General features: G+C 39.6%; 1 protein-coding gene across 1 annotated transcript in view; it reads left to right on the top strand.

Moving 5' to 3' along the window:
• TMEM59L (transmembrane protein 59 like) overlaps positions 1 to 7,916 on the top strand; it is a 209,063-nt gene extending 201,147 nt beyond the window's left edge. The window contains exons 7-8 of the mRNA XM_053702970.1: positions 3,429 to 3,546; positions 4,568 to 7,916. Coding sequence (XP_053558945.1) covers positions 3,429 to 3,546; positions 4,568 to 4,729 — 280 coding nt within the window. The 3' untranslated portion in view covers positions 4,730 to 7,916. The remainder of the gene's footprint in view (positions 1 to 3,428; positions 3,547 to 4,567) is intronic.
• Positions 7,917 to 17,280: the final 9,364 nt, after the last annotated feature.

Consider the following 17,280-nt stretch of genomic DNA (forward strand, 5'->3'; position numbering starts at 1 on the left):
GTTTATAGAAAAATAAACTGTCTGAAAAATACATTCAGGTAAGCATAAATTTTCTTTTCTTTCTAATGACACGGTGAGTCCACGGATCATCATAATTACTGTTGGGAACCAATACCCAAGCCAGAGTACACGGATTATAAGGGAAGGGATAAGACAGTAAACCCAAACAGAAGGCACCACTGCTTGAAGAACCTTTCTCCCAAAAGAAGCTTCAGCCGAAGCAAAAGTATCAAATTTGTAAAATTTAGAAAATGTGTGTAAAGATGACCAAGAAGAAACAGCCCTCGTGGAATGAGCCATGATTTTCTCAGGAGGCTGCTGTCCAGCAGTCTCATATGCCAAGCGAATAACACTCCTCAGCCAAAAAGAAAGAGAAGTAGCCGTAGCTTTCTGACCCTTGCGCTTCCCAGAAAAAACAACAAACAAAGAAACACAATGTACAAGTAATATCCTGCAGGGCCTCTTGGTCCATCTTCACTCAAAATTAACCCAAAAGTAAAATAAACCCCTTAAAAGTTAGAATCCAAAAAAATGTTACTGTCCCTTTAAATGTTAAAGTAACGCTTTTATTATTATTCTCCAATTTCTCTTAGAATTGAATTTTAAACAAAATAAAAAGATGATTGGCAACCTCTAAACCTCAGCAAGCTTTCTGAGGTGCCTACCTGTCCTGCTGGCCAAAAAACGGAGGAACTACAAGAAACAATCCGGACTCAATCTCGCCCAGCAGCAAAACCCCGCTCACACAAACCACAGCACCACACTGAAAGCCTTCCGGCACTCCGGAAGTAACAGAATGAAAAGCGTGCAAACTTTTGCCGCCTCCGCAAGCCCCACCCATCCTCCCGACCGGTATTACTCCTACTATGGAGAAAACAGCCGCCGAGAGAAGCCACACACTAAAGTGAAGTAGAATAAAACCGGAAAACGCCACTGAGCCCCAATGAATAAATAACTTCCCAGTGCCCTGCATAGCTGCCCTACTAAATCCTGTGCACCCTACAGAAATAATGTAGACACGTCCCTCAAACAGTATTAACTGTTAAAGTGCAACAATCTTTTATATAAAAAAATAAACTTAGCACTTACCAAAAGATGAATCTGCCTGGCAGCAGGGCAGCACACAAAGTTTAAGAGGCATCCTCCTCCCATGGACCTGTGGAAAAAAGAAAGACTGTATAAACTTACACAGGCTTTCCAAAAAGTGCAGCAACAAATTGTTTGAGAGCCACAGTGGGGATTATACTCCACAAGTTCCCAAATGCTTAAAAGCCACCACTGCTCTACTGAAGAGACTGACATGGACTTTGGCTAGACCCCAGCAAAGATCAGAACAACCTGCTCTGCTTTGAAAATAAAAAACTCTTGATTGAAGAAATTCATTCAGACCCCTAACTTTACCACCTCCTTGCAACTTTTTACAGGCAAAGAGAATGACTGGGGATTGTGGGTAGGGGAGTGGTATTTAACAGCTTTGCTGTGGTGCTCTTTGCCTCCTCCTGCTGGTTAGGAGTGATATTCCCAACAGTAGTTATGATGATCCGTTGACTCACTGTGTCATTAGAAAGAAATATGTGTGTGTGTGTGTATATATATATATATATATATATATATATATATATATATATATATATATATATATATACATATATATATATATATATATATATATATACATATATACACAAAGAGAGAAGTGCACTCACAGGAACGAACAACTGGCTCAATAACATTGTTAGCCTGTTCTATGGCGATTTACCACCTGGGTGCAACTTTTTAGCCCAGTAATGCTTTTCACAGAGTAGAACTTTCCTGTAGTATATCAGTCTGATCCCGCCTATTACGGTCAGTCCAGCACCGAAATACCAGGCAATTCCTCTCTGAACAAGGAACACAGCAACCCCAGACGATCGTTTCGGCCTTCATTGGGCCTCGTCAGTGAGGTGCAGCCATATTCCTCTAAGCACACTGAGCAAGGAGTCCATGTCTGGTTGCCCCTTTTTCCCATAGGGGGACTAAATACATACAGAGAGAAGTGCACTCAGAGGAACGAACAACTGGCTCAATATCATTGTTAGCCTGTTCTATGGTGATTTACCACCTGGGTGCAACTTTTTAGCCCAGTAATGCTTTTCACAGAGTGGAACTTTCCTGTAGTATATCAGTCTGATCCCGCCTATTACGGTCAGTCCAGCGCCGAAATACCAGGCAATTCCTCTCTGAACAAGGAACACAGCAACCCCAGACGATCGTTTCAGCCTTCATTGGGCCTCGTCAGTGAGGTGTAGCCATATTCCTCTAAGCATCTGTCCCGCATTGCCCCATGCATTTAAAAAAAATAAATTCTATTGGGCTCATAAAGAGTAAAAGTAATGGTGTGTGGGTTAAGCAGGAGTAGGAAGGCTGTATACCCTCCGACCTCAGGTAATGATGACCTCTAACTTTCTGTATGTATTAGTCTCCCTATGGGAAAAAGGGGCAACCAGACGTGGACTCTTTGCTCAGTGTGCTTAGAGGAATATGGCTACACCTCACTGAAGAGGCCCAATGAAGGCTGAAACGATTGTCTGGGATTGCTGTGTTCCTTGTTCAGAGAGGAATTGTCTGGTATTTGGGTGCTGGACTGACCGTAATAGGCGGGATCAGACTGATATACTACAGGAAAGTTCTTCTCTGTGAAAAGCATTACTGGGCTAAAAGAAGCTGCACCCAGGTGGTAAATCGCCATAGAACAGGCTAACAATAGTATTGAGCCAGTTGTTTGTTCCTGTGTGTGTGTGTATATATATATATATATATATTCATATAGTTTCATATAGTTTCATGATGGATGTGAAATATACTAAATATATTTTTAGATGAAAGAGAAGAAAAGTGTCATTTTATATCCGGACATTCCCCTCCATACTTTTCTGGGGCTATTTAGCACCCTACACAACATTTTTAGCAAGTTTACAGAGCATCTATGTGTTTAAGATGCTTCTAGGAGTTCTTTACTTTGAGATTAGCACAGTTTTCACACCCCAATGACTACCTCAGATGATGATATTGAGTCACTGATTGGTGCGTACACCATCTCATCAACGGTAAGGGCCAGTAGTTTGTAAAAAAATGCAGATCTCAGAATGAAATGTGTATAGAAGCAATTTAACCACCTATGTATTGCAAACTTTCTTAAAATATTTTCCTGAAACTAAATACCACAACATCAATCTGACCAGCATGTCTTTAAGCCAGAGAGCGATATAAGATTACACTTGATATATATATATTTTTATATAACTTTTCTACTTACTGTAGCAAGAATAAGATACTGTTTTGTTTTATATAAACAAATGTATATATTTGTCATTTAGAGTATAAAGTGTGACTAGTGCCTGCAGACATTCTTTCAGTCCAGTCATGAAGTTTTGTCTGTTTTTTTACAGACGCTCTGGTTTACCTCGCTGGATTTTGGCTGCTTGTCTTTTTCTTTCCATCATGGTAATGCTCTGGCTCAGCTGTGCTAGCCTGGTGACTGCTCCTGACCAACATATAAAGGCACAGGTAAAATGAATGTATGGCAGCAGGGTATTGTGGGTAGTGATTAAGCTTCATTGTGACAAATTATTCTAGTACTATTTAAAATGCATTTCAAATGTCCCTTTAATGATGCTGCAGTGGGATGATAATACATATTTGCTTAAAGGGACACTAATGTCAAAATTAAACTTTCATGATTCAGATAGAGCATCTAATTTTAAGCAACTTTCTAATTTACTCCTATAATCTATTTTTTCTTCCTTCTCTTGGTATCTTTATTTGAAAGTAGGAATGTAAGTATAGGAGTCGGCCCATTTTTGTTTCAGACCTAGGTTGCACTTGCTTATTGGTGGCTAAATGTAGCCACTAATCAGCAAGCACTACCCAGGGTGCTGAACTAAAAATGGGCCGGCTCCTTAGCTTACATTCTTACTTTTTCAAATAAAGATGCCAAGAGAAGGAAGAAAATTTGATTATAGGAGTAAATTAGAAAGTTGCTTAAAATTGCTGCTCTATCTGAATCATGAAAGAAAAAATGTGGGTTTAATATCCCTTTAACAGTATCTGTCTGGAATTGGCACATGGGAAACTATAATGTCACACACCTAATGAACAGAAGAGTATTCTAGATTAATCCAAAAACCTTATAACCGTAAAATCAAAATTAAACTTTAAAAATTGCATTCCCTGAATCATCAAAGAACTTACCAATTTACTTCTGGTATAAAATTTGCATTGCTCTCTTTGTATCTTTTGTCGAAGAGCATACATAGGCTCAGAAGCAGCAATGCACTAATGGGAGCTTGCTTCTGATTGGTGGCTGCACCTATATTCTTCTTGTCATTGGCTCACTCTCTCTGTAGTGCATTGTTGCTCCTACAACAAAGGGTACCAAGACAATAAAGCAAAATTTGTTGTTTAAAATTGTATGTTGTATCTGAATCTATAGTGTGATAAGACTGGTGAACAACCCATTATATCTGCTTCCAGAAATATGAAACCCAACCCTAAAAGAGACCCTTAGCTTGTATTTGTTTCTTAACAGCCTCTGAGCATAAATGGTGACAAAGAATACATGGAAGATTTGGAGAAGCCGGCACCCTTCCCTCTGCCCCCTGTTGTCGCTGTTACCATCTGCCCTACAGAAGAAAGTGAGGAAGCAGGACCACTGCCAGTCAAAGTCGACTTGGACAAAACAGTCATCTAAGTCATTGTTTTCTAAACCTGTAGAGGGGAGGGCAACACGATGCATTTGAATCCCCTGCAGCACTATAGGGGATACTTGTCTTGTTTACCAGTTTCATGAACTGTACCTTTTTGCTTCCTTTCTCTGCATTTAGATGGTTGAACCGTAGCCAACAAACCCCTTTATAATAACTTTGGAGAGTGAAAGGTTGCAGTGGGCTTTGTAGTCAAGATAAAAAAAAAAAGTGTGTTTTCGGACAAACGATCAGGTTAGAGTATTCTTCATTTGTGTAGTTTGAACATGGGTATGAGATGGTTTAACCAGAGTTGGCATGTGCGACAATGATCTAACAATGTCACACAAAGTTTACTGTAAATAGGTCACAGCTATGAAGCAAGCTTATATCAATAGAATCGCAACCACCAAACATGATCACTGATTATTAGATAGTGATTTCAAAATCAAGGCACGGCAAAAATATCTAGAAATCTAGCCTCACTGGAATTTGTGGTAAATTCATTGAAAGCAACTGTTTAGTCAATTATTTCAGTGAATTTCTTTCTTGTTGTATATACTTGACATCTATACAGCCTAAATAGATTTTCTGCCTATCTTTTCTTACGACTTGGCATGCTTTTGCTGTATATACTATGGCTAAGAGTATTGTGGAATAACATGGATAAACATCTGATATTAATCACTTACCTATGTTTAGCGATACCACTTGTGGATTTAGAAAAATGCTGCTGCTGCTGCTGATAAAATATCACTTCTAAAACAATCTCACAGTTTTGCTTTGACAGAGAAGTTCAGATGTGTCACCAGTTATTGGACCGTATATAATTTTTTGTGGGAGATGGAAATATCGCAGCTGTGATATTTCACCTGAATGAACAAACGTGATATGAATAAATGATATAAACTGATAGTCCGTATGATCATTAGACGCTCACTGCAAATGTTTGCTTTCTGTAAGGAGTAATTATCAGCCGCATAACAGCAGAATACAGACACCACACGGACTTCTGCTTATGTCATGACTTCTTTGTCACAAAAATTCAGTTTGGCATTTTAAAAGACCAGGTTTCAATTATCTGTTTGATGGGGTGAAAATAAAACCTTTCATTTGTAATTTAAAAGATTCCATTTCTCATGGATTTTTGTAGCTTGAACACTGTTTCTTAAAGGGAAAGAATGGTACAAAATAAAATGTGCACAGGTGCAGTTCAGTTTGAAATATAAGCATTTTTGCAATGCACTTCCATTAGCAAAAAATGCTTTTAGTAAAAGTTATTACTGCTTTGTCTGCGGCATACGCACATATCCTGGAGGGCCTGTGCGCCGGTATTTAAAGACCATGCCTGCTAAGAGAGCGGCTTCTATGACACAAATGATGTCTTCAGAAGCGATACACTACTGACTCTCTGAGCAGGCATGGTGTTTAAATACTGGTGCAGGGGCCCTCACAGGATATGTGCGTATGCCGCCGAAAAACGGTAATAACTTTTAATAGAAGCATTTTTGCTGATGAAAGTAAAATGTTTATATTTCAAAATGAAATGCACCTATTGCAAATTTCATTTTTGACCTTTTTATAGTCCCCTTATTGTCAGTATCAGCTTGGTCGTCTCTATAGTACATTCCAGTTCAAATGTGTCTTTTACCATACGATTTACACCTTGAATATGAAGAGCCATTTCATAAACACTGGTTATATCATTCATTTCCACATACGTAATAGAATTAATAGATTCTTGTTTGTTTGGTTTGACATCAATCATTTCTTGAATGTTCCTGTTTATGGAATGTGTTGTAAAATCAAGCACAGACTGACATCTGTTGCTTTATTTTTGGGCAATTATCACTCCCCCCTTTCCTTTTGTAATTACATTATATGTAACATTTTGCTTTTAGGTGTTGCTTTGGCTATAACACATTAAAATCCCAGATTGTTTTAAAGGGACACTGAACCCAAATATTTTTCTTTCGCGATTCAGATAGAGCATGAAATTTCAAACAACTTTCTAATTTATTCCTATTATCAAATTTTCTTCATTCTCTTGGTATCTTTATTTGAAATGCAAGAATGTAAGTTTAGATGCTGGCCTATTTTTGGTTAACAACCTGGGTTGTTCTTACTGATTGGTGGATAAATTCATCCACCAATAAAAAAGCTTAGATGCCTTATTTTTCAAATATAGATAGCAAGAGAATGAAGAAAAAAATTGATAATAGGAGTAAATTAGAAAGTTGCTTGAAATTGCATGCTATATCTGAATCATGAAAGAAAAAAATTGATAATAGGAGTAAATTAGAAAGTTGCTTGAAATTGCATGCTATATCTGAATTGCGAAAGAAAACATTTGGGTTCAGTGTCCCTTTAATTAAGTAGCACTTCCTATTCACAAAGCAGGGCTAACTTGTAAACTTCTATAACATCGTATGAAATGTGTACAGTATTTCTGTTATATTCCATACGTTCCTTTGAGTAGTATAAGCATCAGATAACTCTGCCTCTGTTCACATGAACTTGTGCATTTTATATAGACATAGGTTCTATTACAGGGATCAAGGTTTTGGGTAGTTTTTTTCTTCTACAGAATTCGATGAAGATTTTTGTAGATACATTTCCAGGATAAGTTGTTTTGTGTTTGTTTATTTTTTTGTAACTGAATTGAAATCTGCACCATAGTTTCTCTGTGGATGTCTAGTTGAGCATCACAATATATTTCTAAATTACCAGCATCTAGAAACTAAACAAGTAGGTTAACAAAATGACTATAGCTGTTTATATCCTGATACAGAGTCAGCAAAACTTAGGCTACATAAAGGTGATATCCAACCAGTGGAAGACTTCACTTTGCAAATATAATAAACACATCCAGGTTCTAATATTCATTAATCACGTTGCAGATAAAATCTATAATATGCAATAATAATGACAGCCAGATATTACACTATAACATTTTCCTGAGCCTTTTCACCTCATTCTTTGTGGTTCATTATTTTTTTCTTGGTTTATGATTTAGTATTTTGACTTAGGAAAGCAAGAGTTAATCACATATATTCATTGTATTATCATTTAAAATCCAATCTTTTCCGATCCTCCTTTGTTTCGACTTTACATCCCAGAGTTCTGTGCTGTTATGGGTGGAAGATAAAAAAGCCTTGAAAGATAAATAAAAAAATATTTCTCCCTAGATTACTATCCTGCTGTATTTGTATGTTTGTTTAAGCTATTTGGCACTTCGCTAATCTACAGTAGACTTGTGCGCAGCGAAAAAATTAGTTTCGGACTGATTCTGATTTTTTCCGAATTTCAGATCTATTCGAATTCGGATACATTTGAATGCTTTCGTTTCGGATTCGAATGTATTAGTTTCGGATTCGATTCGTAAATTCGGAAGTTTAATACTATTTCAAACAGTATTAGACTAGAAATACTATTTCGAATTCAAATGTTACATGAATGTAGCATTCAAATTCGAATATTACATTTATTAAACACAGACTAGAAATACTATTTCTCCAACATAGGTGTGTCCGGTCCACGGCGTCATCCTTACTTGTGGGATATTCTCTTCCCCAACAGGAAATGGCAAAGAGCCCAGCAAAGCTGGTCACATGATCCCTCCTAGGCTCCGCCTACCCCAGTCATTCTCTTTGCCGTTGTACAGGCAACATCTCCACGGAGATGGCTTAGAGTTTTTTAGTGTTTAACTGTAGTTTTTATTATTCAATCAAGAGTTTGTTTTTTTAAAATAGTGCTGGTATGTACTATTTACTCAGAAACAGAAAAGAGATGAAGATTTCTGTTTGTATGAGGAAAATGATTTTAGCACCGTAACTAAAATCCATGGCTGTTCCACACAGGACTGTTGAGAGCAATTAACTTCAGTTGGGGGAACAGTGTGCAGTCTCTTACTGCTTGAGGTATGACACATTCTAACAAGACGATGTAATGCTGGAAGCTGTCATTTTCCCTATGGGATCCGGTAAGCCATGTTTATTAAGATAGTAAATAAGGGCTTCACAAGGGCTTATTAAGACTGTTGACTTTTTCTGGGCTAAATCGATTCATTATTAACACATATTTAGCCTTGAGGAATCATTTATTCTGGGTATTTTGATATGATTATATCGGCAGGCACTGTTTTTGACACCTTATTCTTTAGGGGCTTTCCCTAATCATAGTCAGAGCCTCATTTTCGCGCCGGTATGGCGCACTTGTTTTTGAGGACAGCATGGCATGCAGCTGCATGTGTGTGGAGCTCTGATACATAGAAAAGTCTTTCTGAAGGCATCATTTGGTATCGTATTCCCCTTTGGGCTTGGTTGGGTCTCAGCAAAGCAGATTCCAGGGACTGTAAAGGGGTTAAATATAAAAACGGCTCCGGTTCCGTTATTTTAAGGGTTAAAGCTTCCAAATTTGGTGTGCAATACTTTTAAGGCTTTAAGAGTGGGTCATTGTCACGACCGACGCCAGTCTGATGGGCTGGGGCGCGGTCTGGGGATCCCTGAAAGCTCAGGGTCTTTGGTCTCGGGTAGAATCTCTTCTACCGATAAATATTCTGGAACTGAGAGCGATATTCAATGCTCTCAAAGCTTGGCCTCAGCTAGCGAGGGCCAAGTTCATACATCAACCATCAGGGGGGAACAAGGAGTTCCCTAGCGATGGAAGAAGTGACCAAAATCATTCTATGGGCGGAGTCTCACTCCTGCCACCTGTCTGCTATCCACATCCCAGGAGTGGAAAATTGGGAAGCGGATTTTCTGAGTCGTCAGACATTGCATCCGGGGGAGTGGGAACTCCATCCGGAAATCTTTGCCCAAGTCACTCAACCGTGGGGCATTCCAGACATGGATCTGATGGCCTCTCGTCAGAACTTCAGAGTTCCTTACTACGGGTACAGATCCAGGGATCCCAAGGCGGCTCTAGTTGATGCACTAGTAGCACCTTGGACCTTCAAACTAGCTTATGTGTTCCCGCCGTTTCCTCTCATCCCCAGGCTGGTAGCCAGGATCAATCAGGAGAGGGCGTCGGTGATTTTGATAGCTCCTGCGTGGCCACGCAGGACTTGGTATGCAGATCTGGTGAATATGTCATCGGCTCCACCATGGAAGCTACCTTTGAGACGAGACCTTCTTGTTCTAGGTCCGTTCGACCCACTCCAGCTGACTGCTAGGAGATTGAACGCTTGATCTTATCGAAGCGAGGGTTCTCAGATTCTGTTATTAATACTCTTGTTCAGGCCTGAAAGCCTGTAACCAGAAAAATTACCACATAGTTTGGTATATCTGTTGGTGTGAATCTGCAGGATTCCCTTGGGACAAGGTTAAGATTCCTAATAGTCTATCCTTCCTTCGAGAAGGATTGGAAAAAGGATTATCTGTAAGTTCCTTGATGGGACAGATTTCTGCCTTGTCTGTGTTACTTCACAAAAAGCTGGCAGCTGTGCCAGATGTTCTAGCCTTTGTTCAGGCTCTGGTTAGAATCAAGCCTGTTTACAAAATTTTGACTCCTCCTTGGAGTCTCAACCTAGTTCTTTCAGTTCTTCAGGGGGTTCCGTTTGAACCCTTACATTCCGTTGATATTAAGTTATTATCTTGGAAAGTTTTGTTTTTGGTTGCAATTTCTTCTGCTAGAAGAGTTTCAGAATTATCTGCTCTGCAGTGTTCTTCTCCTTATCTGGTGTTACATGCAGATAAGGTGGTTTTGCGTACTAAACCTGGTTTTCTTCCAAAAGTTGTTTCTAACAAAAACATTAACCAGGAGATAGTTGTGCCTTCTTTGTGTCCTAATCCAGTTTCAAAGAAGGAACGTTTGTTGCACAACTTGGATGTAGTTCGTGCTCTCAAATTTTTACTTAGCAGCTACTAAGGATTTCAGACAAACTTTGTCTTTGTTTGTTGTTTATTCTGGTAAACGGAGAGGTCAAAAAGCAACTTCTACCTCTCTCTCCTTCTGGATTAAAAGCATTATCCGATTGGCTTATGAGACTGCCGGACGGCAGCCTCCTGAAAGAATCACAGCTCACTCCACTAGGGCTGTGGCTTCCACATGGGCCTTCAAGAACGAGGCTTCTGTTGATCAGATATGTAAGGCAGCGACTTGGTCTTCACTGCACACTTTTTCTAAATTTTACAAATTTGATACTTTTGCTTCTTCTGAGGCTATTTTTGGGAGAAAGGTTTTGCAAGCCGTGGTGCCTTCCATTTAGGTGACCTGATTTGCTCCCTCCCTTCATCCGTGTCCTAAAGCTTTGGTATTGGTTCCCACAAGTAAGGATGACGCCGTGGACCGGACACACCTATGTTGGAGAAAACAGAATTTATGTTTACCTGATAAATTACTTTCTCCAACGGTGTGTCCGGTCCACGGCCCGCCCTGGTTTTTTTAATCAGGTCTGATAATTTATTTTCTTTAACTACAGTCACCACGGTAACATATGGTTTCTCCTATGCAAATATTCCTCCTTAACGTCGGTCGAATGACTGGGGTAGGCGGAGCCTAGGAGGGATCATGTGACCAGCTTTGCTGGGCTCTTTGCCATTTCCTGTTGGGGAAGAGAATATCCCACAAGTAAGGATGACGCCGTGGACCGGACACACCGTTGGAGAAAGTAATTTATCAGGTAAACATAAATTCTGTTTTTGATTTTGAATGTGACATTCGAATATTACATTTCGAATGTAACGAATAAATCCGAACTAATTCGGATTTATTCGGTACAAATGCATTCGGATTAGTTTAGTTTTGTTGCTAGAGTAATTCGGAAATTCGAATCGATCCAAAACTTCAAATTCGTCCGAATTTCGATTCTGAACGAAACGCAAATGTCTAATCTACAGTGTCAGCAGAACTGAAAGATGTAAAGGTTATAGAGGGGTGTTAGATTTTTTTTTTTTTTAAAGAATATTGAACATCTTGCTTTTATGAAAAAAAATTGCTTGTCCTACACCCTCTAGAGTGGCGAATTCTGTAACTTTTTATTTTATTTATTTTTCAAATTGAATGAACAAGCAGCATTGCGGAATAAATATTTGACATAGTTTAGGACAAGAATACTTTGTACACAAAAGCAGGGGTGTTTGATGTCCCTTTAATACATGTTAAAGAGACATAAAACTCAAATTTGAAACACATGAATGCATTAAGATTTTGATTAAAAATTACTGGTAAAAGTTATCAATGTTTCAATAAGGTTTTTGCTGTGCATAAGCACGTATACCATGTGCACCTGCATGGAAATATATATTGTGGGGAAAATTACTCACCAGTGAATATGTAGGTATGCTCAGTGCACAGTAACAGCTGCCACTGGAACAGGGATAACTTTTACTAGAAGCATTTTTGTTGATGCACATTTGCAGAAAAAAATATTCCTCAATTGAAGTGCATTTCAGTTTTGAGCTTTGCAAAACAATGAATCAATGCCCAAACAGCACTGTTTCCTAGGGGGCACTAACAAGCTTTAAAAAAGAAAAATGAACTAATTGTGCGTTGAGCACTGAAATAGAACAAAGAATAACATACAATAACCAACATTAAAGATATATAATTATATCAATAACTGAAAAGTCCAGAAAACTCTTAAAAAAAAAAAAAAAAAAAAAAAAAGTCTGCTTCTGAAGAGGTTTTCCTGGACAGTTTTGACGTTTATGCTTCATTAAATTATTTGATATAAACCCTTGATCTATACAGGTAGCCCTCAGTTTACGCCGGGGTTAGGTTCCAGAAGGAATGGTTGTAAATCGAAACCGTTGTAAATTGAAACCCAGTTTATAATGTAAGTCAATGGGAAGTGAGGGAGATAGGTTCTAGGCCCCTCTTAAAATTGTCATAAGTAACACCTAATACATTATTTTTAAAGCTTTGAAATGAAGACTGTAAATGCTAAACAGCATTATAAACCTAATTAAATAATCATACAACACAGAATATATAATAAAACTAAGTTAAATGAACAAAAACATTTGCTAAACAGCAATATAAACCAAATAAAATTATCACACAACACAGACTTCACTTGCATTTTTCTGCAGACAGTTCTTTCTATGCATTCCAATCAGGACTGATTTATAGACATGAAGATCTTGTTCCTTTGAAATCTGCTTGATAACTCAGGTCTGGTTAAACTGATTAATTTCAGCTTGCTTGGCTTTGCTGCAACACAAGCTGACAGCTCCACCTACTGGCTATTTTAAAAAAATGCACTGCTTCTCAATAGCAGTCACATGACTGGAAAAAAAGGTTGTTATTCTGAAACGGTGTAAATTGAACCGTTGTAAAACGAGGGCCACCTGTATATGCTTACTCTTATTGTTTTGGTTTAATGTTTGTCTGCTGTTAATATAGTCAGGCCTGGCTAATTACAGTTGATCTTTTTATTGTCACCATTACAACAATTTCATATGTACCCACTATTTATTGTTCACACTCAGGACATTGCCTCTAGTTGATCTGACTGAAGATTAGGATCCTAATGATAGAAACTGCACTAAAGTGTTGTCTTCTGGTTGTCCCACTTATATACTGTAAATGGCAACAGCTAATCTTGTGTATATTGATGTTTCCAAAAAATTTCTTTATAGATCTTGCAGTTTTTGTTGTGGCAGAAAATAGACGTAGGTCTTGTAATTCTGTGATATGAACATTATATGCAAATAAAATTGCTTCGTGCTTATGTCGCTCTACATGCATCAGGAAGAATCATTTTTAGAATTGTGTTCTTTCAATAAGTCTGTCTAAGCATTGGGCCAAAGCATAAGAGAGCCATAATCTTGTATATTCTAATATGTAAAAATGCATTATTGTTTTTTATGTGAATAAACCATGGAAATGACAATAAAAATGGAAATAAAGGTTTATAAAACACTGCTTGTTCTTATTGGCCATTGTGTTTATCATGCAACCCAAAATGTAACGTGTAATTGTAAGTAGCTTTCATTTATTCACTTTGTTTTATTTGTATCCTTGGTTGAATAGCATACCTAGGTAGGCTTAGGATCATCAATGCACTACTAACAGCTAGCTGGTGATTGGTGGGTACACATGTTTGTCTCTTGTTATTGGTTCATCAGATTTGTTCAGCTAGCCCCTGGTACTGGATTGCTGCTCTGGAGCGGATTTTATTTATGCATTTAAATTTTTTGCAGGGGTTGGTACATTTTTTTGTTGCACTTTGCTTGTACATAAGTATGTGTTTAACACATTAAAGCATTTTATCTTTGCACTTTTATGTCCCTTTAAATAGATATGCTAGTGCTAAAATAAGATGTACTGCACTAGAGCAATTTATTATTGCACTAATGCGTGTTCCTAACTATGCACCCTTTTATTAAGCTGCTGGCAAAAGTTATAATTGCACAAGTATACTCTTGTGCAACTAATCGTGTGAGAAAAGGAGCTGTCAATCATCCTGGATAGCTCCCATAATGGCTTTGATGATGCTTCTGCAGCTTCAAAAATTGAGCCCTAAGGTGTTACCCTGGGTTTTAAAACAGGAATCCTGATTTTATCTGAAGTGGAACATGTTTTGCAGAGGTAATTAATATTTCCTTCCTAAGATAGGGAGAGTTCATGGCTTCATTCCTTCCTGTTGGGAAATACTGAACCTGGTCACCAGGAGGAGGTAAAGACACCCCAGCAAAAGGCTTAAATATCCCTCCCACTTCCTCATTACCCCAGTAATTCTTTGCCTTTCGTCACGTTAGGAGGTGGCAGAGAAGTCTCAGAAGATTCAGAGAGTCCTGAAAAAGGGTATCTGCCCTTCGAGATAGAACTGGAGTTTTAAGTAGTCATGTCAACCTCTCAGTGAGATTATTGATGAAAATTAGTCTGGAGATGCAGGGAAAGTTTTTCTGCGAAACCATCCAGACTACTGCTAACAGCTCCTAAGCAATCAGTGTTGCCTAGTTTCACTGCCTGCTTTCTCTCACTCAAGTCCATGTCAGGAGCGCTGCTATAAGACTGTCACACTTGAGAGGCTGTGTTCTGTTCCACAGCATGGATCCTGGAGGTAAAATTGTTTCAATTTTTACACATAAAACGCTATAACTGGGTCACAGTGTGGCTCCTTTTACCTTGATAGGATCCATGGTAAATATTCTCTGAAGGGGGTTTAATGAACAGTTGGGGTTAATTAATTAGTGTATTAATTATTTCCATCTTAATATGGGAAGAGTCCACAGCTGCATGCCTTACTTGTGGGAAATACTGAACCTGGCCACCAGGAGGAGGCAAAGACACCCCAGCCAAACGCTTAACTACCTCCCCTACTTCCTCATAACCCCAGTCATTCTTTGCTTTTCATCACAGATCAGGCCCGTCGGGCTCTGGCTGAAGTCATGGTCTGCGGATATAACTTCTAAGTCTAGACTTCTTCCCTCCCTTTAAGGTAATGATTTTGTCTGGTCCAGGCCTGGACTCCACGGTCTCAGGGGACAAGGGTGCCCTTCTACCGCAAGAGCATATGAACTAATCTAAGGGACGATTTTCGTATTTATAAAGCCCATGTCCGCAGTCCTCCGCTAAGCCAGAGCAAACCAAGAGCTTTTAGATGCCAGCTCAATCCTGGAATAAATCCAAGCAGAGCAAGAAGCCAGCCGAGTTGATGTCGGCATGAATGGGCGGTCCTCTTCTGGATCGTGTAGGGGGCAGTATGTCGCTCTTTTCAGTCACTTGAATCAGAGACGTGCAGGATCCATGGGTCCTGGAGGTTATAGCTCAGGGTTACAAGATAGGTTTTAAGTCTCAGCCACCCAAGGGCAGATTCCTCCTGTCTTCCTGACCAGAAGAGAGGGAAGCCTTTCTGGGGTGTGTACAGGATCTGGCCTCTAGGATTTATTGTCACAGTTCCTATCACAGTGAGAGGTTTGGGATACTATTAAAACCTTTCATGGTCCCTAAGAAGGAGGGAATATTCCGTCCGATTCTGGACCTAAAGTGCTTAGGCAGGTTTTTAAATGTCCCCTCGTTTAAGATGGAGACAATAAGGTCTATTCTTCCCCTCGTTTGAGAGGAGTAGTTCATGACCACAATAGATCTGAAGGATGCTCCCTTCGCGTACCAATCCTCAAGGACCACTTCCAGCTCCTATAGTTGGATTCCTGGACCAGCACTTCCAGTTTATTGCCCTTCCGTTTGGTCTAGCTAAAGAAATTTTTCGAAGAGTGGACCATTCGGAATATCTCCTGTCTTCTTTGATCCCATGGATCCCATAGATAATCTAGGGTAGAATTCTCAGGTACTATAATAGTCTCCATAGGCATGAGAATATTTCTAACAGACCAGAGATATGTTGCAAGCTAGCTTCAACATGTCTTGCCTTCCAGATCTCCTTAAGGCCATCTGTGGCTCGTGTATGGAGGTGATTGGTCTCATTGTGTCCAGCTTGGACATAATTTCCTTTGCCAGGTTTCACCTCAGACTATTGCAACTATGCATGCTAAGCTAGTGGAACGGCGATCATTCTGATCTGTCTCAACAGATTTCTCTTGATAATAAATCGGGAGAATCGCTCTCTTGGTGGTTTTGTCCGGATCACTTGTCTTGAGGGACATCCGTCTCAAGACCATCCTGGGTGATTGTGACTATGGTTGCGAGTCTGTCAGGATGGGGAGCTGTTTGGGGTGCCAGGAAGGCACAGGGCCTCTGGTCTTGGGAGGTAAAGCTCCCTCCTGATCTTATTTTGCATCTTTGGGAAATATACAATGCTCTGAAGACTTGGCCTCTGCTGGGTTCATCCCAGTTAATCAGATTCCAATCAAACAATATATACTCGGTGACTTACATCAACCATCAAGGGGGAACGAGAAGCTCCCTAGTTTTGTGGAAAGTATCTCTGATTCTGGTGTGGTGGAGATCCGCATTTGTTCGCTGTCAGCGATCCACATTCCAGGTGTGGACTACTGGGAAGCGGATTTCCTCAGCAGACAATCCTTCCATCCAGGAGAATGGTCTCTCCATCCAGAGTGTTTGTGGAGATTTGCAAGAGGAAGATCTTATAACGTCTCAATTCCAAGTTACCCAGATAGGGGTCGATGTACAGGGATCCTCAGGCAGAGCTAACAGATGCATTAGCGGTGCCTTGGAGGTTCAACCTAATTTATCCTTTCCAACCGTTACCACTACTTCCTAGTGTAGTGGCTCGAGTCAAGCAGGCATCAGTGATGCTGACTGCTGCATCTTGGCCGCGAAGGATATGGTTCGCGGATCTAGTGGGGTTGTCATCATCTCCTCCGTGGAAGTTACCTTGTCGCAGGGATCTGCTGACCAAGGTCTCGTTGTTCATCAATGTCTAGATTCTCTTGAGGCTGACTGCGTGGAGATTGAACGCTTAGTCCTAGCCAAGAGAGGGAGTTCTGATAGAGTTATTTTTACTCTAATTCAAGCTCGTAAGTTGGTTGCTCATCGCATCTCTCATAAGGTGTGGATGACCTACTTATTCTGTTCTCCTGGATGAACTGGAGAATGGCTTTTCTGCAAAGTCCCCTGAAGGGACAGTTTTCAGCCCTGTCTGTGTTACTACACAAGAGGTTTGCAGAGCTTCCAGATGTGCAGCGATTTG

This window comes from Bombina bombina, chromosome 2 (genome assembly GCF_027579735.1).
Source record: "Bombina bombina isolate aBomBom1 chromosome 2, aBomBom1.pri, whole genome shotgun sequence".
Classification (NCBI taxonomy): domain Eukaryota; kingdom Metazoa; phylum Chordata; class Amphibia; order Anura; family Bombinatoridae; genus Bombina; species Bombina bombina.